A 22,244-nucleotide genomic window follows, 5' to 3' on the forward strand; every position below is an offset into this window, starting at 1 on the left:
GCTGCATAGAATTACACAGCCATGTCATAACCAAGTAGTTTTCTTGCATCCACTTGGTATATGTCGGGTCTCCCTTGGAAGGTTCTTTCATATCTCCCAGGAGGTACCCTAATTTACCTCTTCCACCAATAGCCATCATGGCTGATTGGGCCCATTCCAAATAGTTTGATCCATCAAACTTTACGGTCGTAATCTGACCACCCATCTCAGAAATACCACCATAACTGATGTTCCCAAGACTGCCTTCTGCCTGAATTTTAGACTCCATTTCTGTCAAGTCTCAAAACAGTACTTGAATCACCAATCACAATCAAAACAATATAGGCCTGATCTGTATTCTCAGTGTATGTGCACAAAACCGAAGTAATTCTGATCTGAAACCAACTAGCCAACACAGCAGTAGCTGTCTGTAGATCTCTAACCCCCTTAGAACTCTGAGAACAGCTTTAAAACAAAACTGATATGCTAGGGAAAGTTAGGGTTTTAATCAGTCCTGAAAGGAAGCAATTCAGTCGCACAGTCCAAACTATATAGATGAGCTTTCAGTAGGGTTTTAATCAGTCCTGAGAGGAAGCAATTCAGTCGCACAGTCCAAACTGTATAGATGAGCTTGCAGTAGGGTTAATAAGAAACCCTAGAATCTGATCGGATCTACCAATCAACTTAAGAGTAGCTCTAGGTAGATCATAGAGTTCAGTCAACCACTAGAGCTTGCCGCAGATCACTTTCAAACCCTAGAGTAGAAAGAAACACAGTTCGGTCCAGGGTTTGATGTAATACCCTAGGAAATCGAAGAGAGAAAGAGCTAGAATGATTCGGCCTTCCCCTCCAGATAGGTCCAACCTATCTTCTCTGAAAGAACTTCTATTAAAAAATAACAACTTACAAGGAAAAAATAGTTCGCTGCCTTCTAGGGTTACCTGAACCCTAGTCTTCTCTGATCCTTCCTGACCACCAACACTCTGCAACCCTAGCAAGTTTCTAACAGCTGCTAGTACCTCTGGCGATCTCCAAAAATCAGTCTGCGAACTCCTCCTTTTCAGCTTTCAGTCCTAGGAGATTCTCATGTGGTCGACTGGTATTAGACTCACATGAAAAACCTTAACTTGGCTCTGATACCATGTAGGTTTTCAAGACTGCTATTCAGTCTTGATCACTAAGAGATTTTAGGTTCAATGAGAAGAGAAAGTGAAGAAGATGTAGAAGAAAGAGTGATGGAAGAGCAATAGAACACAGATTTTGAGGAGAAGAACAGAATGTCAATCATTCTGCCGCCGCCACTTTAAGTTAATATATATAGGTTATGCTAGTTACATGAAAGGACATATCTGCCCTTAGTGTTTACATCATAACTGTGACTAGATAACAACCAATATAAAACTGAAACTAGAAATAACAAAACAACAAAATAACCACATCTGTGACTAGATACATTCTACCCTACGGACAGAGTGGTACCACAGCTGTGGGGCCCACATCAATGTTCTCTACAGTCCCCAATATTTTGTTGATATGTTGGTGGTATTTTAGATTTCATTGTTAGACTATATATTTAAGGTTTAAAATTTTAAAATACTATTAAAAGCTTTTTGATATTTCATTAAAATCATCATAATTTTTTAACAATATTTTCCTAAAAGAACAAAAGGAGAATTGGTGATTGGATAATTGGCTTACTATTTGTATATGATTCAATTATTAAGTCATTATAGTTCAAAAGAAGAAAAATGCATAGAACAAAAGAGTATTCTCGATCTAATCAAAACATATAGTAACAAATTGACATATTTAATAAAGAGAAGATGGCTAAAAGGCTAAAAGAGAGATAGAGAAAGATACCTATTAAAGAAAGAGAGGAGAAAACAAAAGAGTATTCTCGATCTAATCAAAACATATAGTAACAAATCGACATATTTAATAAAGAGAAGATGGCTAAAAGGCTAAAAGAGAGATAGAGAAAGATACCTATTAAAGAAAGAAAGGAGAAGAAGAGATGGTTCAGCTGGTCTTTAGAAGAGAAAAATCAATCTCCCAGTCACTAGCTCCCTGTATTCACATGTACTGTATTTATCACTCCACTAAGCACTTTTTCTCTTACAAAATGACAGTCAATTTCTATGTGTTTTGTTCTCTCATGGAAGACTAGATTAGATGTGATGTAAACCGCGGCTTGGTTGTCACAGTACAATTTCACAGGATTGTTGAGTGTATACCCAATCTCTTAGGGGAGATTCTTCAACCACACTAACTCACAAGCTGTGTGTGCCATGGCTCTATATTCTGCTTCAGCATTTTCTCACTACAACTGTTTGTTTCTTGCTCTTCCATGTTACCGGATTTCCTCCAAGGAAGGTATAGTACCCTATAGTAGACTTTCTACCAGACATTGAGCCTGCCCAATCTGCATTTATATAACCCTTTATTTCACGACTTCATCTTGATTTGTATAATAATCCACGACCTCGAGCCCCTTTCAAACCATACAATTCTCAAAACTATATTCCAATGGGGAACCAGGGGCTTCTACATAAACTGGCAGACCACACTCACTGCAAAGGAAATGTCAGGCCGGATAATAGTCAAATAATTCTTCACCCGCATTAGTGCTTAATTTGATGTTGGGCTCCATGGGTGTTTCGACTAATTTAGTACCCAACAACTTGTCTCTTCTAACACAAGTCAAGCACAAACTTCCTCTAACACAAATTTATGCCATGCTTCGACCTTGAAACTTCTATGCCCAGGAAGTATTTCAGTATTGTAAGATCTTTTGTCTAAAATTGATCATGCAGAAAAGTGTTCAATTTATCAATCCCCAACTTATACCACCAACAAAACCTTTCCAGCTTCAGAATCATAGCTAAACATTGAATGATCAACTTGACATTGCTTCATACCGGAATCTTTAACTACCTCACTAAATCTACCAAAAATAGGCACATAGAGATTGTTTCTTTGTAAATTGCCTTCTTAAGTCCACACACCTTACCATCCTCCTCTTGAGCAACAAACCCTGGTGCTTTCTCCATATACACTTCTTCACTAAGATGACCATGCAGGAAGGCATTTTAATGCCAAGCTGAAACAAGGTCCAATCATACATAGTTGTTAAGGATATCAAAACACGAACTTAGCCAATCTTGGTAACGGGAGAGAATGTCTCTATATAATTCACACCATACAACTGAGAGTTCCCTTTGTAACCAACCTAGCCTACAAGCGCTCTATGCTTGCATCTGGTAAGTATTTGACAATATACACCCATTTACAACTTATACAACATGCTTACCAAGAGGAAGAGTGGTGAGCTCCCACGTGTGATTATGATCAAGGGCTGAGAGTTCTTCTTCCATTGCTTGGCACCATTCTAGGGAGGTAATAGCTTCCTGGACATTCTTAGGAGTAGAAATAGTAGACAAAAGGGAAACAAATTGATGATGGAAAGCAGAAAGATGAGACACAGAAAAATAGTTAGAAATATGATGCAAAGTACAACTACATTTATCTTTACACAAGGAAATGGGGAGATCAAGGTTGGATTGAGAGGGCACCACATGGTTAGGAACAACTACTGGATCTATTGATGGAGAAGAAACTAGAGGTGGTGTAGACTTGGGAGCAACAGGAATAAGAGGAATGGAGTCATCAACCGGAAAAAGAAGTGGAAGCACAAGAGATGAAGAAGAAACATCACTACTTCGAAAGAATGGAACAGACTCAAAGAAAGTAACATCAGGGTACACAAAGGAACGTTGAGAAGAAAGATTATAACACTTATATCCCTTCTCTATCCGAGAGTAGTCAAGAAAGATACCCTTTATAGAGTGTGCATCTAAATTGTCCATCCCCAGGCATAGATTATGAACAAAGTGTACACATCCAAAAACCTTGGCAATAAGAGGAAAGAGAGACAACATAGGAAACAAAACTAAGGGAGATTGACCTTCAAGGATAGACAATGGCATCTGGTTAATGAGAAAACAAGTTGTAAGAATAAAATAACTCCAAAAACATTTAGGAACACTCAAATGATGCAAAACAGACTGAGTAGTCTTAAGTAGATGACGGTTCTTGCATTCAGCCACCCCATTTTTTTGAGGTGTATAAGTGCAAGAGGTTTGATGGATGATTCTATGTTGTCCTAAGTATTCTTGAAACGAGGTATAGAAATATTCTTTCCCATTATCAAAACGAAGAATTTTAATGTGAGCACCAAATTGAGTGCGAATTTCAGTATAAAATTTTTGAAAAATGGAGATCAATTTACTATTTTCTTTCATAAGATAAAGCCATGTCATTCTTGAATAATCATCAACAAAAATTACGAAGTACTTATAATCCTTGTATGACACAACTCTGTTTGGATCCTAAATATCAAAATGGACTAAGGAAAAAGATTCAAACTATGACTATCTACTCTAGGACTAAAGGAAACCTGATGGTGTTTCCCATACTGACATGACTCACATTCCAATGAAGAAAAACAACCCAATGATGAAACATGTAACTGAAGTGTCTTGAGAAAAGGATGACCAAGTTTGCAATGCCACTAGAGAGGTGTAAGAGAAGACTAGAAAGCTATTGTCGAACCACCACCATCAAGATAATACAATCCACCGGCTTCATGATCTCGACCAATCTTCATCCCCATCTTGAGATCCTGAAAAGCACAGGAGTCAGGAAAGAAAGTTATAGAACAATTGATAGATTTGGTCAATTTGCCAATAGACATAAGAAGGAAAGGTAATTTGGGCACATATAGAACTAAAGATAACGACAATGATGCAATATCTATATTACCAACACCACAAATGAGAGAGGTAGAACCATTAGATAAAGTGATTGTTTGTGATGTAGAAGATGGAGAAAGGGAGGAAAACAAACTTGGAGTCCTAGTCATATGATCAGAAGCACCAAAATTGATAGTCTAGGGTGGAGGTTTGGAAGCTAGACAAGCCTTACATGAGTGGGCAAGAGTAGCCGTATTTTGGTGGGAAGTAGCCTAAAGAAATATTTCATACTTATCACGTGGAATACTCATCATCTCCTTCCCAGAGGCACTAGTAGATGTAAAAGTTGCTTGGTCAGTTTGTTGGGTATCAACTGCTTCACCACCACTTCTTGTATGATTGGCCCATCTAGAAGGTATTCCATGTAGATCATAGCAAAAATTAACAATGTGTCCTTCCATCCCTCACTGTGTACACTTCCTTGGCCCATAACTACGACCTCTACCACAGTTTCCCCCTAAGTCTCAACCTCCACTACGTCCACCACCACGACCTCTATTCCCACGGCCTCCCCTCTCATCACTGCAAAGGCTGATCTATCTGAAACTGTAGTACTGTCTGAAGACCCAAAATTAATCCTACGGAGTTGTGCAAACACCTCCTCAAGAGAGGGAAGAGCAGAGCCTCCTAGAATCTAAGCTCTAACTAGTTCATACTCAACCTTAAAACCCACTAAAAATCTGGTCACATCCGGTTTCTCCCTTTGTTGTTGCTGAATTTTAACATTTGATGTCAAAGCATGATAGATATTTAGCTAATTACAAAGGTTCCTTGTACTAGCTTAATACACCTTAAGTGTCTGATTTCCTTGTTTTAGATTAAAATATTCTTGATAGAGCTGATATACCCTTGTAGTATCTTGTCTCGAATAAAGCCTTTTGGCATGGTCCCATACCTCCTTAGTTGTATCAAGAAACATAAAATTCACATTGATTTTGGGTTCCATACCATTCCACATTCATGTCATAATTTGTGCATCTTCTTACTCCCAATCACTATATCCTTGAGAATCAGCTGAGGGTTTTTCTTCTTTCACATGTTTCATCTTCTTCTTACATGATTGAAAGATCTCCACTGACTTGGCCCATCGCACATAATTCTCACCATTCAGCTTGATAGATGTCATTTTAAATTCAGAAAATCAGGGGGAGTTATAACACTGGATTTTTTTATCACTGTTCTCTCCTAGGGTTGCCATGGGTATATAAAAAGAAAGGAAAAACTTCACTGCACAGCACCATACTACACCATTACCAATAAACTACAACTGAAACATGTGCTGAAACTGATTTCAGCACTGTTCTCATACTTGTCACCCACTTCTATCAGCAAGAAAACACACAGAAACTCAGAAACATGTGCTGTAACAGGTTTCAGCACTGTTCTCAGACCTATCACTCACGTCCATTAACATGAAACACACGAAAAATCACTTCTTATGTATACCTATTAATAGACCTACTACAAGAAGTCCAGAAATCCACAACTGTGCCTTTTCAGATCATTGAAACACCCAACACGAACTGTTGCACATAGACTTATCACTGACAGTCCCTCTTTGATACATTGATTAGAGGGTTTCTCTAAAACTCCACTGAAACAGCACCTTCCTCAAGGTAATCACCAAGAAGGCACTGGAAAAAAAGAAGAAAAAAACTGGGAAGAAAATCAGGGCTCTAATACCATGTTAGTTATTCAATCGGACCTGATTTACTTCCTGAAATAAAAAGAAAGGGAGAAGGGAGAAGAAGAGAGAAAGAAAGAGGAGAAGACGAAGAGATGGTTTGGCTGGTCTCCCGAAGAGAAAAATCTGTCTCCCATCCAACCAGAATTAATATATATAGATTTCTAACTTTAAGTACAAAGACCTTTGCATCCCTCTTTATGTATGGGACACTACTCAACCTCAGACATAATAGACAAGACAACTTAGAGTAAAGTATAATGAAATGACTCAATTACCCTTGGACTGTTGACTCAAACAGATTTATACAGTTTTGTGATATGGTTTTTGAGCCTTAAATGTGTTTTATATTTCTTATAATGATTCCTTAATGGTTTATTAACTAATTCCATGTTTTTAGAAAACTTTCCTAATCTTTTCAAAATTTCCAAATATATCATAGCTAAATTAGTGAAGTATCTCTGAGATATCTCCATCCCTACATGGCGAAATGCCTATCGATATCGAAACCAATATTAAACTTAGCAGTATAAATGTTATGTAAATAATAGAATAGTTGTTAGAGAAAGCAAACAACTTTAGCAGTATAAATGAATGAAACCAATATTAAACAAATAAAATAATTTATAACTGAATGTACTAAATTATAATGTATTACAGATTTAGAATCATGCACAAATTTAACCATAGATGTTAGAATTGTTTTGTCACATATTAGCTGATTCCACAAAAAAGAAGCACCTCCTCAATTGTCATTTTGATGTCAGTGTCTACATGTCTCTGATTTAGGTATTGCTCATTACCATCAAGAATGCAAATCGACCATCAACCTGTGGTATGGGTTATTGGTAAGTGTGGTTTGATATAGAATAGAAAAGAGGGAGGATAAGAGAAGAGAGAAAATAGAACATAATTGGGAGTTTAGAAATACATAGTGTTTCTTTTTTCTTATTCACTTAACAAAGCGCAAGGTTATAATTTTATCTCTTTCTATCATTCTAATACAATTAGTTGGGGGTGGGCTGACCTAGAGGCCAACACCCAGTCACTGTTTCATCCCTCTCTTCTTCATCTTCTCCACCTTCTTTTTTTCTCCCTTCATCTATTTACTTCAACTGGTTGCATCAGTTTTGTAGTTAAACCCATTGTCAGCTGGTTAATGTGGTATCAGAGAACTAGGAAGTTCAAGGGTCTGGTCTTCTTCTGTGGGAGTGGTCTACTGTATTAATAGTTTGTTTTTCTATAGAAGGGGTGTTTCCGGACTATCAGCTACTGGTCTAGGAGAACACACCCCTTAACTCAAGAACGTTTTAAGAAATTCTTTGTGTAATCTGGAGAGCTATACTCGAAGTAGCAAGGAAGAGAAGAGAACCACAGAACTGAAGACAATGTCGAACTGTACTATCCAGTCGACCAGTCCTTTATTTATAGATGAATATAGTACAAGGTACAAGAAATTACTGGGATGCCCCTGATTAGTGATGGGACACCCAGATGACTTAAATCATTAAACAGGATTAGGCCCATTAACACAAGCCCAGTTACAAGATAAGTTAAACATAAGAATGGGCTAATAAGAACTCTTATCAGCCGAACATCACTCTAACATTCTAACACTCCCCCTCAAGCTAAGCATGAATATCAATCATGTTTAACTTGCCAAGTATGTCCTTGAACTTCGTTGATGCCAGCCCTTTAGTTAATACATCTGCAATCTGCATCTCTGATGGAGTATAAGGCACACAAAGTTCTCCTGAAATAATTCTCTCTCTGACAAAGTGTCGATCAATTTCAATATGTTTTGTCCTGTCATGCTGCACAGGATTGTTGGCAATGTTGATAGCAGCTTTATTATCACAATACAGCTTGAGAGGACCCTCAGTCTTGATACCAAGCTCATTAAGGAGAGTCCTGAGCCATAAGAGTTCAGCAACCCCGTGTGCCATAGCCCGGTATTCTGCTTCTGCACTTGTTCTAGCCACAACATTCTGCTTCTTACTACGCCATGTGACTAGGTTTCCTCCCAAGAATGTACAGTAACCTGAGGTTGATTTTCTGTCTCCAACGGACCCAGCCCAATCAGCATCAGTGTAGGCTTCAATTTCAAGTCTGCTGTTTTTTCTGAATAGAATTCCTTTCCCTGGGCAAGTCTTCAAGTATCTGAGGATTCTTTCCACTGCTCTCATATGAGGGGCCTTTGGTGAGTGCATGAGTTGACTGACAACATGCACTGCATAGGCAATGTCTGGTCGAGTAAGGGATAAGTATATCAGTTTTCCTACCAACTTTTGGTACCTTTCCTTATCACAGTATTCCTCACCCATTGATTCTTGTAATCCATGGCTTGGTTCTATTGGAGTGTCTGCTGGCCTGCACCCCATCATGCCTGTTTCCTCTAGGAGATCTAGCACATACTTTCTTTGACATATGTAGATTCCTTCTCTTGATCTAGCAACTTCAATTCCAAGAAAGTATCTCAGATTTCCCAGGTCTTTGATCTCAAATTCTGAAGCTAAGAACTCCTTCAGCCTCTTCATCTCTTTCACATCATTTCCAGTAATCACCATATCATCCACATACACAATGAGTGCTGTAAGTTTGTCATCCTGTCTCCTTGTAAACAATGTATGATCTGCACTGCTCTAAGTGTACCCTACTTTCTTCATGGCCAAACAAAGTCTCTCAAACCATGCCCGGGGAGATTGCTTCAAACCATATAATGCTTTCCTTAGTTTACATACCTTCTTTCCAACATCATATCCAGGTGGGGGTTCCATGAATACCTCTTCATGAAGATCACCATTTAGGAAGGCATTCTTCACATCCAGCTGATGAAGTTCCCAAGAGAATTTTGCTGCTAGTGACAGTAGAACCCTGATTGTGTTGAGCTTTGCTACTAGGGCAAAGGTTTCCTTGTAGTCAATTCCTTCCTTTTGTGTAAATCCCTTTGCCACAAGTCTGGCCTTGTACCTCTCAATTGACCCATCTTCCCTGTGCTTTACTGTGAATACCCACTTGCACCCAACAGTGCCTTTCCCTTCTGGCAGGTCTACCAATTCCCATGTCCTTGCTTTCATTAGGGCTTTCATCTCCTCATTCATGGCTTCTTTCCACCTTGGATCAGATGCCGCCTCTGAATACCTGGAAGGGACACATACAGAGGAAAGAGCAGACACAAAGGAATGATAGGCAGGGGATAAGTGCTAGTAAGAAACATAATCGGCTATGGGATGCCGAGTGGTATAAGAACGAATAGGCTTACGGAGAGCAATAGGAAGATCCAAATCTGAATTGAGTGAATCAGAATTACCTTCGATTGCAGAGACGGATTGATCTGAGTTCAACTGGTTGCAATCATGAGGTTGAGGGGCCTTCTTCCTTCTACTGTATGTAAGTATCTCTTTCTCTTGTTTACTGGAACCTTCAGAAGCATCAGCCGGATCTGGAGAAGCAACTGGCACAGTGGAAGTCTCACTAGGTTGACTCGGAATGTTACAGCTAGTAGTAGTGGAAGGTGATGAAATGGGAACAAAAAAGAAGGGAGAATGAGAATCCTCTTCCAACCCACTACTCTCCCCCTGAAGAGGATTCTGAGAAGACTGGAAATAGGGTTGAGACTCAAAAAAGACTACATCCCTAGTGACACATTTTTTCTTGGAGACAGGATCATAACACTCATACCCCTTCTGCGTAGGAGAGTACCCCAAAAATATTCCCTTTGTAGCCTTAGGATCCAGCTTGGTCTTCTTTGGATCTTTCACATGTATGAAGCATGTACAACCAAAAACCTGCGGGGGAAGAGGAAATTCCGGAAGAGTGTGACACAAAATAGAGAAAGGGGTCTTCATACCCAGTACCTTAGATGGCATCCGATTTATCAGGTATGATGCAGTGAGAACAGCTTGAGACCAATATTGCTTGGGCACATTGTGCTAGAAAAGAAGGGCTCCAGCTGTCTCCAATAGATGCCTGTTCTTGCGCTCAGCAACCCTATTTTGCTGAGGGGTGTAAGCACATGATGATTGATGTAACATGCCTGCATCTTCCATGAATGAGTTCAGGGATCTTTCAAAGTATTCAACTGCATTGTCTGAACGGAATTGCTTGATCTTTTTATCAAATTGTGTTTCAACCATCTTGCAAAACATCATAGTTATCCGGGGAACTTCTTCACGTCCTTTCAACAGATAAATCCAAGTGCACCGAGAATAATGGTCAATAAAACTGATAAAGTAACGGAAGCCATCAATGGAAACAATGGGTGAAGGACCCCAAACATCAGAATGAACCAAATCAAACGGGGCTTGAATTTCATTACTAGAAATTGGATACATTGATCTACATTGTTTTGACATTTGACACACATCACAAATTAAACTCTGACTCGGAATGCCCCTACATAATTTGGGAAACAATATTGCTAAGGAAGAAAATGACAAATGACCTAGCCTAGCATGCCACAAGTGCAGCCTAGCTATTGACTCCACACTTTCCGGACTAGTAGTAGAAGCTTGCAAGGCTGAGCTGACATCTTCATCAAAATAGTAGAGGCCTCCATACTCATGACCACTCCCAATTGTTCTCCTCGTCAATCTGTCCTGGAAGACAATGAGAAGGAAAGAAAGTTATACTGCAGTTCAATTTTTTTGTAAGCTTTGAAACAGACAACTGATTTGAGGTAAGACTAGGAACATGTAGGACTGATTTAAGAGAGAGATCCTTCCTTAGGTCAACCACCCCCTTTCCAAAGACGGTGGAGAGGGACCCATCAGCTACTCTCATCTTATCTTGGCCAGACAACAAATGATATGTGGAGAATAAGGAGGACATATGTGTCATATGGTCAGTGGCTCCGGAATCAATCACCCAAGAGGTAGAATTAATGGAACTAGATGCACTAAATGCAGAGGTTGTACCTGATTTGGCAAGAGAGGTGGAGGCTAAAGAATTGTTCTTCAGACGGGCTAATGCCCGACTGAGAACCTCTACCTCACTAGCTGTGAAGCCCAAAGTACTTAGTTCAGAGGAGTCGGCAGCCTGCCTTGCGGTGGAAGATGACACTGTCTGAATACTCTGTGAGTTGTCACTACTGTTGTTGGTGGCAAGATTCCCACTTGTTGTGTGGCCCTTATGTTGCCTTTTGTCCTTTCTTAGAGCAGCTGGCTTCAGATGAGGGTACAGGACCCAACATTTCTCCTTTGTGTGTTTCTCACCACCACAATGTGTACACTTGAGAGACTTCTTGTCTGAAAATCTATTCCCCTTAGTGGAGACTAAGGCTGAATGTTCTCCAGGTAGTTCTGTTGACTGTGTCTGGGAGTCAACTTGCATCTCCTTTTTCCTTACTTCTTCATTCCTCACCAGGTAGTAGACATGGTGAAGCTCAGGTAATTCATCTCTCCCTAGAATCTGTGACCTTATACCTTCATATACAGGGTCAAGACCCGCCAGAAACTTGAAGGCTTAGCCCTCCTCAATCTGCTTATCATGCCTCCCCTTATCATTAGCATTTTCCCAATCCAAAATCAAATGGTGGTCAAGCTCTTCCAGAGGCCTTCCAGTGTTGCAAAGTAGGTTGCCACGGACATGTCTCCTTGCCTTAGGGCTGCAATGTCTTGGTTCAGCCTGTAGATTCTAGCATTGTTCTTTTCCTGGCCATATGTCTTAGATACTTTCTCCCAAATTTTAGCAGCTGTGGGGAAGTGATGAACGGTTCTGGCCACCCTAGGAGTCATAGAGGCCAGCAACCAAGACATGACTGTGGCATTTTCCTTGTGCCACACGGTGTATTCAGGACTGCCAATTTCTGGTTGTTTCTTGTCTCCATCCAAATAGCCTGTGAGCTCACGAGAGGTAATGAACAGCATTGCTGAGACAGACCGTTCTTTGAAGTTATACTCATCTAGCAGCACATTTGTAATCTGCAAGCTGTGCAGATTAGGGTTTTCCAGGTTTGAGGACCTTGTAATAGGTCTGTTATCTCTAGAGGAAACTTCACCGGATAGTGAGGACATCCTGACTTCAGTCCAAGAGTTGTTCACAGTGTTGTAGGTGGTTCTGTTTAGGACTGGCCGAAGTGGTCACAGTGTTCACAATGTTGGTAGAAGTGTTCACAGTTCGGGTACTGTGCAGTGCTGTTTAGGACTGGTCGAAGTAACTGAACCAGTTCACAGTGCTAGTAACTGAAGTTACTTCAGTTAGGACTTGTTCTGCAACCTGAAGTAACTGTGCAGTGCAGTAACTGAAGTTCACAAAGTAGGACTGATAACCGACCTGAAGAGAATCTGTAACTGAAGTTACCACAATTCTGCCCAAGTCTTGCTGGGGCACGAAGCTGCAACTGTAGAGAAGGCTAAGTCTTTACCACTTGTTCTGCGCAAGTCTTGCTGGAGCATGAAGCTGCAACTGTAGAGGAAGCTCTCCCCCTTTCGGCTAGTGCTAGGGCTGCTGAAATCAGTCCTCAACTAGGTCCGTCCTATACAGACCTCTCTTAGTAGCCCAATATCTACTATTTGCTGGAGATAATCTAATAGGACATCTACTTCTGGGTCTTACTTCACTTGAGTCCTACAACCAAGAGAAACCCTAGGTTCGAACTTGCTTTACTCTCTTACACTCCTAGGTCTTCACTGCAGCTACCCAGAAAAGGAAGAGAGAAGATGAAAAGACAGCAAGAGAAAAGAGTGCGCCTGCTGAAACCAGGAAGGAGCTAATGCTCTGATACCATGTAATCTGGAGAGCTATACTCGAAGTAGCAAGGAAGAGAAGAGAACCACAGAACTGAAGACAATGTCGAACTGTACTATCCAGTCAACCAGTCCTTTATTTATAGATGAATATAGTACAAGGTACAAGAAATTACTGGGATGCCCCTGATTAGTGATGGGACACCCAGATGACTTAAATCATTAAATATGATTAGGCCCATTAACACAAGCCCAGTTACAAGATAAGTTAAACATAAGAATGGGCTAATAAGAACTCTTATCAGCCGAACATCACTCTAACATTCTAACACTTTGAATATGATTGGAGACCCATCTGGTAAGTATCAATATTTTTCCCATACTTTTTCCGGTCATGGTGAACAGCACAAATATCTTTTGTGTTTGTGATTGATTTGTGGTGGTCGAGGACATATTCCTTTGTTATGAGAAGTTGGTTTCTCCATTTTTTGGTGGCTTATTGAATATTTGGTGATTTTTCCTCTTCGTTTATTTTGCCGCGATTACTGTTCTTTGTTCTTGTGGACTTTTTTCTTGGGGCTTCTTTCCTTTGGCTGTGTGTTTTGGATTTGTCTCATTGATCTGAATTGGTTGGAAGTTGATCTGAGATGGGCCAAGAAATCTCTTCTCAATCTACCATTCCTAATCAGCCAAACAGCCCATTTCTAATCTTGGACAGGACTCAAGCTTACAGGTTACTAAGGTTAAGCTTGCTGGCAGAGGAAAGCTTGGATACTTGAGTGGGAAGATGAAAAGACCAGCTGATGATGATCCTATGTTGGATGTGTGGGAACGGGAAAACATAATCATTATGTCTTGGCTATGGAACTATATGATACCCCAAATTAGTAGAGGACTTATGTTTTTCAAAATATCTGCCCGAATCTGGGAGAGAGTGAACGAGACTTATTTATAGAAGGAGAAATGGAGCTGACTTTTCAGCTCAGACAGGATATTGCTAATCTTAGGCAAGTGGAGATGAGTATTCTTGCTTACTATGCTGCCTTACAAGCAATCTAGGAACAACTTTATCACTACAAGGCCATCCATTGGAAGGATGATGAGGATGCTGCTCAATATGAATCTCTTAAAAATGAAAACCGGGTATGTGAATTCTTGTCAGGGTTGAATCTAGATTTTGAGATAGTGAGAATGCAATTATTGGGGTGTAGTGGCATTCCTCCTATTGATGAAGTTATACCCTGTCATTCAACAAGAGGCTTCCAGAAAGACTGTGATGAAGACTAAGTTAGAACATTCTGCTTTGATTTCTGCATCAAATGGAAACAAATCCTCTGCAAAGAAACATGTAGTGAGTAAGGAGAAGGAAGCTTTAGGCTGTGTTTGGTTTGAAAGAAAAGGTAGAGAAACCTGCACATAGGTAGGGAAAGGTAGGCTGTTTGGTTTGTACAGGTTTCCTTACCTTTCATTTCCTTCCCTACTTTTTCCTTCTAACCAAGCACAGCTTTAGGGTGCAAGTGGGACTAATCTGTAAAGTGTGAAGCACAAGGCTGATGGGTCTATAGCAAGGTATAATGTCTGGTTGGTAGACAAAGGGTTTAGGTCCAAATGTATGGTGTTGATTATACAAAGATATTTGCACCAGTAGTGAAGATGAACTCCATATAGATTCCCTAGTCTTTGGTTACTAATCTAATGTGGTATCTTCATCACATTGACATTACAAATTCCTTTCTAAATGGAGATCTAGTTGATAAATTATATTGTACAGCCCCTGGTTTTGAGGACGGTGAGGGGATGGTTTACCACTTGAAAAAAAAAAATCCTTTTTGTGTTAAGCAGTCACCAGGGACCTGGTTTAGCAGGCTTAACAAAGTTATCTAGCAGAAGGGGCTTAAACAATATCAGATCAATCATACCATGTTTGTAAGAAAGGGATGGAAAATTTGCAGTCACAGTTAATGCTTTTATTTCTTGATGTGAGTGGTATAGGAATTACAGTATTTTCATAAACAGGGTCAGGACATGTAATGTTCTGCTATTACAAAGGGTCTGAATGACTACGAGAGAAATTAATCATCTCAATTGGAAGACCTTTTTTCTTCCCTTTCTCTTCCTCTATTCTCTTTCCTTTTTCTCTTTTTATTTTCTTTGTTTGCTATCTGCATACCATTAAAGATTTCTACACTTTCCTCTCTCTCATTCTCCATGGCTGCAAACAAACTCTTCTCTAAATTTTGGAAGTCCTTTAAGCTTCATTGAGCTTATTTTTGGTAGGTTTGTTTCTTGGTTTCTAATTCATAGGCTTTATATCTTGGTAGCCTTAAATTTAACGTGTCAACATGCCCCTTTTGATTTGGTGTCATTAGAAAGGTTGGTCAAATAATATCTAAGATCCCAAAATCTTGAAAATCTAACATAAATTCTGGGCGTGTTGTTACTAAATAACTGAATAATATCATTAATAATTTCTCTAGAAGTATCTTGATTGTGAAGCATTGTTCGAGACTACATGTCAAACTATAGAAAAGATTAAGGAGGTTGAACAGTGTAATGGAGATAGGTAATTTATTTTAATTCTGAATAAAGTTTGTCATTCCTACAATTGAAGTGTTTTCCAGAAAGTCCAAAAAGGTTGGTCAGGGTATTAACCAAAGGTATGAGCACTTGTCAATGGTTTAGGTTTTGCTAACCTAGCTATCTTAATAAAAGTTCAATTCATGGTTGTACCCCAACTAAAATTGTTCATTATGGTATTGCTATTTCAATATGAGATTCTTAATGTTTGATGTTCTTCCTGTATTAATTTTCAGATGGGATCCAAGTTTAAGAGAGCCTTGATTGCAGAGAGAGTTAGAGAGTCCCTTCATAGCTGGTGTAAGAGAGTGAAGGAGAAATCCAAGCATGATTCTTTGCATTCTCGTCCCGGAACAGCACGATCTACATGTTCTCTTGAATCAGCTATAGATGAGAGGGATGAAATAACAGTTGCCTCTGGAACTTTATCTCGGTGCTCTTCTGCAGCCTCACTAAATCAGCTCACCATAACATCTGTAGATGAGCTGCCTATAACATCTGCAGATGAAATAGTTTTCAACAGCTCTGATGAGCCCCAATATGACCAATCTTTCCGTGCTTCAAACCATTCATCTAGATTCCGAAGTAATGAATTATCACAGCCTCCATCATATGGCATAGATGATATCTCCAGTCAAGAGCTAGGTAAGGTTTATACTCTTCTAGAGTTGTTTCGGAAGACCTGACAGATTTAGGTGCTATTTGGATAGACTTTTATGCTTTTGAAATTCAAAGTAGCATGCATTTTTGCTTTTACTGTGTGTATCTTCTGCTGTGAAATGGATTGTGCAAAATGTATTTTCACAGCATGCTTTTTGTACTAGAAAGAAAAATTGGCCATGCGTTTGGGTACAGTAACAAACTTTCGTAGTTTGACATCAGAGCATACATATGCCAAACATTCTGTGCTTCTTTGTTTTGGACTCCCCCTGGAAAACATTCATCGAATAGAACCAGGGGTGATTCTACATCTTTCTCTCTCTCTCTCTCTCTCTCTCTCTCTAAGTTAATGAACTTCATACAACGACTAATCAGCATCAATAATATACAAATCTCTCTCTCTCCAATGACCAGTAATGGGGAACAATAACATACAAATTCGTCTCTGAAATACTTATGGAGTATTTATGTTTACATTGTGAGGCACTACATCGCAAGTAAACTTAATGCATCAGAACGTTATGGTCCAATTAAACTATCCTTGCTAGATTGTTATTTTCATAACCAAGGTCTAACCATGTGAGTGATTTTGTGGACAATACTAGGCTCCTACCACGTTGGGAAGACGTGTTTTTATCACCTCCAGATTTTTACATCTAAACCCTAAATCCTTAACTCTGAACTCTAAAGTCTAAACATTAGACCCTTAAACCCTAAATCCTAAGCTCCTAAGCCCTAACTTTAAATCTTAAACCCTAAAACCTTAAAATCTAAACTATAAATCCTAACACTTAATCTTAAACCCTAGACCCTAAAATCTAAACTCTAAACCCTTAAGTCCTAAACTCCCCTAAAACTTAAAATTAGTGTAAAATGGCAATGGTAGAACACGTCCACCATAGCAGCTGCACTGTAAAAAAAAATGTATTGTTTTTGCTGGCATGACTGTTTTTTTTCAGGAATGTGTATGGGGTGCGGGGTGTTGGACAATTCGATCGGCTTCCAATTAAAAGCGGTAACCAACCGGTATTCATACATGTGCATCAAAAGTTTGTTTGTGGACACCCTTTGTTAGGACCTCCCCTCTATTACCATTTACCAAACTGTCAATAACTATTTGCTTGTGGCTTAGTGTGCAGGTTAAATATTTGGGTAAATGTCTAAAACTTCCCTGAAGTTTGGTAATTACAATCACCTCCCCTAAACTTTCTAGCATAGTTGCAAGTAGACTCCCTTTGTTAGATTCCTCTAAAAGAGGCATGAAAATGTCCAAAACGCCCATGCAGTTACTTTTGACCAAAATGTTTACTTTCTAAATTTTCACTTCATATATATTTCGCCCAAACCCTTTCTATCTCTTTTTTGAAATAGATTTATTTTTCAAAATTTCCCTTCATATCAATCACTCAAAGGTAAAGCTGCAACTTTAAATTCTATATTTTTTTTGTTGTTTATAAAGTTTGTGTTTGTGTTTGTGTTTTTTTTTTCTTTTTTGTAGAAACCAGCTTCAATAGTAATTGCATGGGTCTTTTGGACATTTTTGCACCTTTTATTATAGGATTCTAATTGAAGGAGGTCTACTTGCAACTGTCAAAAAGTTTAGGGAAGGTGATTGTAATTACAAAACTTTAGGGGAGGTTTCAGCGATGATTATAGACTTTAGGGGATGTTTCAGCACTTTACCCTTTTTTTTTTGAAAATAAAATACAAATTTACCCTTTTGGTCCATCTGACATTAATTTAATTTCTTATGTGGTACTTATATGGGCAAAAAACTACTTCAACCAAGAACACTCACCTTCTAATGGAGATTTTAGTTGCCAGTTTCAAGTTCATTGCTGCAACTCATGGTTTAGCAACTTGTAAGAGAAAGAAATAAAGAAAACTTTGATGTTTATAATATTGGAGTTAATGCAAACTATCAAATCTTTTCCCAAAATTGTCTTTCTAGCATAGTTTCCAAAGTGACACCTAGGTAGGCGCCTAGGCGACATCTAGGTATCTAGTCGCTTTTTGGGGCTCGCCTCACCCAAACGCCAAGTGGTTTATATACCACTTATACAAAGTTATACAATGTTTCATATGTTTTTATATTTTTAGCATATAGTATTAATATAGACATGATAGACTATCATTTTATTATTTCTTTCACTAAATAATATCTTTTATAGTTAGCTTCTTGTTTTGTTATGGTTCTGAGTGAAAGGAAGGTAAGAACCGAGGAAAACTAATAGAGTTTGAATGATGTAGTGTTCAAAGTCTTTGGCAAGGAACACCAACCAATCACAGAATCCAGGAGGTATGCTCTTCATCTCCTCATCCTTTGTCTTCCCTCCTCCTTTTGGAACAAAAACAAGGGCTCCTCCCCTTCTTATTTTTCTTCTTCTAGAACAAAAACATGGGCTCCCCCTTCCTTTCCTTCTTCTGGATAAAAACAGGGGCTCTGCCTCTTCTTATCTTTCTTCTTCTTCTGGAACAAAAATAGGAGCTCTACTCCTTATTTTCTTCTTCTAGTACAAAAATAGGGCTGAAGCCCCTTCTTCCTTTTCCTGGTACAAAAACATGGGCTCTGACCATTTTTCTTCTAGAACAAAAACAAGGGCTTTGCCCTTAAGTCTCCACCATTTTTTGATTGTTCTTTTATGTGCTTTCATTTTCAAAAGACAAGAATAGGGGCTCCACCCCATATTTTCCACGTTACAACCATTAATTTTTTGTCTTTTTACTTCTTTTCCTACAATAGAAAGAGGGGATCAGCCCCCTTTTTCTATCCTTTTTTAGACCTTAAGTGATGCCTAGGCATGCGCCTAGGTGACTAAGCAACTAAGTGCTCCCTTGTTGCCTAGTTCACCTTGGCGCCTTGAAAACTATGCTTGCTAGTGAAGTGAGGTTGCCTTCTACAACAAATCTGATTTGCACTTGAAACTGAACAATGGCGGAAAGAGTTCTGTAGCTGTCCAGAAATCTGAAGATTAGTTCAATACTGTTGCAATTGTGAAATACAAGAAGCAAAACCAGATCTGAGGTCCCCAATCAGCCATTGTAGCCTGGTTCTAGATTAATGACAGGTGCAGGTTCAACATTCGATAGTGAAAGAACAAGCCCAAAAGAGGGGGCAAGCAACAATGAGGTAGGGAGAGAAGAGAGGTTTGCTTTGTTGACAACTCTAGAATAGCCTCTTCACTAAATGGGGTTCCTAAAAAAAGTGAACTCGTTGAGCGATCAAATAGAACTATGGCAAAAACGTTATTAGACTAATAGGACAAAGTAAATGATGCTAGAATATAAATGAACAATAAATGTAAATAGCAATAACAATAAAAGTAAAGCAGTTACTCCAGTTAGTCATGTTAGTGCAGTTAATATTTTTTTAGAAGAATAAACACAACGAAAAAAAAAAGCACAAAGAAAATGAATTGCAAACTTGAAAAGAAAAGAAAAGAAACAAAAACAAGGGAACAATATTTTTTAGAGGTTCAACCAACCATGCTTACGACCTCTACCTCAAACGATCACTAACGTTTTTGCACTAACTGATTAGACTTCCCGATTGCCAACCAAGCCCTTATAACCAACAAGGCTTCATAGGTGCTTACAATACTTGAACCAATTGGACTTACACAGGTGCCAACACGACCCAAACCAGCAAGGCTTTCACATGCATGCAATACCTACCTACTCAAAGATCTTCACTCATATATCACAGGTACTAGTTTACAACAAGGGGAACCTCTCATTAGGTAGATATAATAGTTTATAGCTCAAACTAACTCAGTTGCTGGAGTATTCACATATACTCAACTCAAGGAGGATGATCCCAATAGATGGGTGAAAAACAAACTCAGACTTTTCAACAAAGCTTACTCTAACACTGGTGAAGCTCAAGGATCTCCTCTAAAAGACTCTAACCCTAGCTTGCTTTCTATATGAAACAATTATATACAATATGTATGTAAAATCCCTATTTGATTCTAGGTTAAAGTAGAGAAGAAGAAGAAGAGAAAGAAGAAGAAGAGAAGAAGAAGAAGGAGAAGAAGGGTTCGGCCAAATTAGGAAATCAATCCACCTCTAGCCGACCCACTTGTATTTATCTCCAATAACATAGTTACAAGAAAGACCATATTGTCCCCCATAAGTGATGGGACACATAACTTAAACTTAAATAAAATAGACATTTCACTCTTAAATAGATAAATATAAATGACCAAAATACCCCTGATTTGTGTATTCTAACACTCCCCCTCAAGCTAGAGAGTATATGTCATATAACCCCAGCTTGTCACAAATATAATCTTATCTGCCCCGAGACAATCCCTTTGTAAAGAGATCTGCCCACTGATTTCTTGAGTTCGCATGAGATGTAGTTATCATTCCACTTATCACTTTCTCTCTCACAAAGTGACAATCAACCTCGATATGCTTGGTTCTCTCATGGAAGACTAGGTTGGAAGAGATGTGAACAACAGTTTGGTTATCACAGTATAGTCTCATGGGTTTGTCAACCGAGAACCCTATCTCTTGTAGCAAGTTCTTCAACCATACTAGTTCACATGTGGTATGAACTATAGCTTTGTACTCAGTTTCTACACTACTCATTGCCACCACTGTTTGTTTCTTACTCTTCCAAGTTACAAGATTGCCACCAAGGAATGTATAATACCCTGTAGTTGATCTCCTGCCTGATATAGAACCAGTCCAATTAGCATTTGTATGCCCTACTATTTCAAGAGTCCCTCCGTTTTGGTATAGCAAACCACGACTTGGAGCACCCTTCAGGTACCTAACAATCCTTAGAACTGCTTCCCAATGAGGAATCTGAGGATGTTGCATAAAATGACTCACCATACTCACAGCAAATGATATATCTGGTCGAGTAATAGTCAGATAATTCAACTTTCCCACTAACCTCCTGTATCTTCCAAGATCATCAAACTCTTCACTTGCATCAACACTCAACTTGACATTAAGTTCCATAGGAGTTTCTGCTGGTTTAGCACCTAACAATCCTGTTTCTTCAAGTAAGAATGTAATTAATAGAAATAGGATTTCTGTTATTTTTTTTATTTTTCTTGATTAAAGAAGAAGGAAGAAGAAGGCAGCACTGGAGATTTGTAGATGGAGAAATCGTTCTCTGCGATTTGCAGTTTGAAACTGCAACCCTAGTGATTAACCTCTGTTTTGCAGGTGGTGCGAACTATCCATAGTTGATTTGTGTTTGTCTAAAATCAAAAATATTAATTTCAGATCTTTCATGAATTAATTCTTGAATTGAAAATCAATTTTGAACCATTTCGGACTAGATTGGACCAAAACTGTTTGGACCAAATCTGGGGTTCGAAAGGGACTGTTTTTTAGTCCATTTTTCCTCATACTTTTGTTCCAAAATTGATGTTCAATTACAGGGATTAATTCGGCCTACCTGTAAAGCTCAGTTTTAAAAGGTTAAAACTACAAAAGCCCACACTTGTGAAAAAAGTTGTATGGGCCGAACTACTAACTGCGATTCAGCCCATACACCTACTAGACGTTAATTGTTAATGTTGTGGATTTCAAATGGGTCATTTAATGGGTTTTACAACAGTTGATTGATTGGATAAATTCCACCCTATTCATGTGATGATTGGATGTTTGATGTGCTGCAACCATGGGCCATAAGCACTTGGCCAATGATGACTCGTTAGTGGCTCTTTCGCACACCATGGCTGAATGCACCTCATTTCCATGGTGTCCCTTAAGGTCATTGGATGACCCTTCCTTTCTTGGTGGGCCCCATAACCCTGAAAAGGGATACGTACGGAACCCCTAGCCGATTAAGGCTCACCAAAAATTTGACTTTATGAAAGTCAG

The 22,244-nt window shown here is 39.0% G+C and overlaps 1 protein-coding gene across 5 annotated transcripts in view; it reads left to right on the forward strand.

The window, feature by feature from the left end:
* Positions 1 to 16,636, forward strand: part of MLO4 (Seven transmembrane MLO family protein) — a 119,907-nt gene extending 103,271 nt beyond the window's left edge. For all 5 annotated transcript variants that reach the window (XM_088942812.1, XM_088942813.1, XM_088942815.1 and 2 more), the window contains one exon: positions 15,974 to 16,636. In XM_088942812.1, the coding sequence (XP_088798938.1) occupies positions 15,974 to 16,423 (450 nt within the window). In that variant the 3' untranslated portion in view covers positions 16,424 to 16,636. The remainder of the gene's footprint in view (positions 1 to 15,973) is intronic.
* Positions 16,637 to 22,244: the final 5,608 nt, after the last annotated feature.

Source organism: Nelumbo lutea, chromosome 5 (assembly GCF_056320005.1).
Source record: "Nelumbo lutea isolate HS-2025 chromosome 5, American lotus-T2T, whole genome shotgun sequence".
Classification (NCBI taxonomy): domain Eukaryota; kingdom Viridiplantae; phylum Streptophyta; class Magnoliopsida; order Proteales; family Nelumbonaceae; genus Nelumbo; species Nelumbo lutea.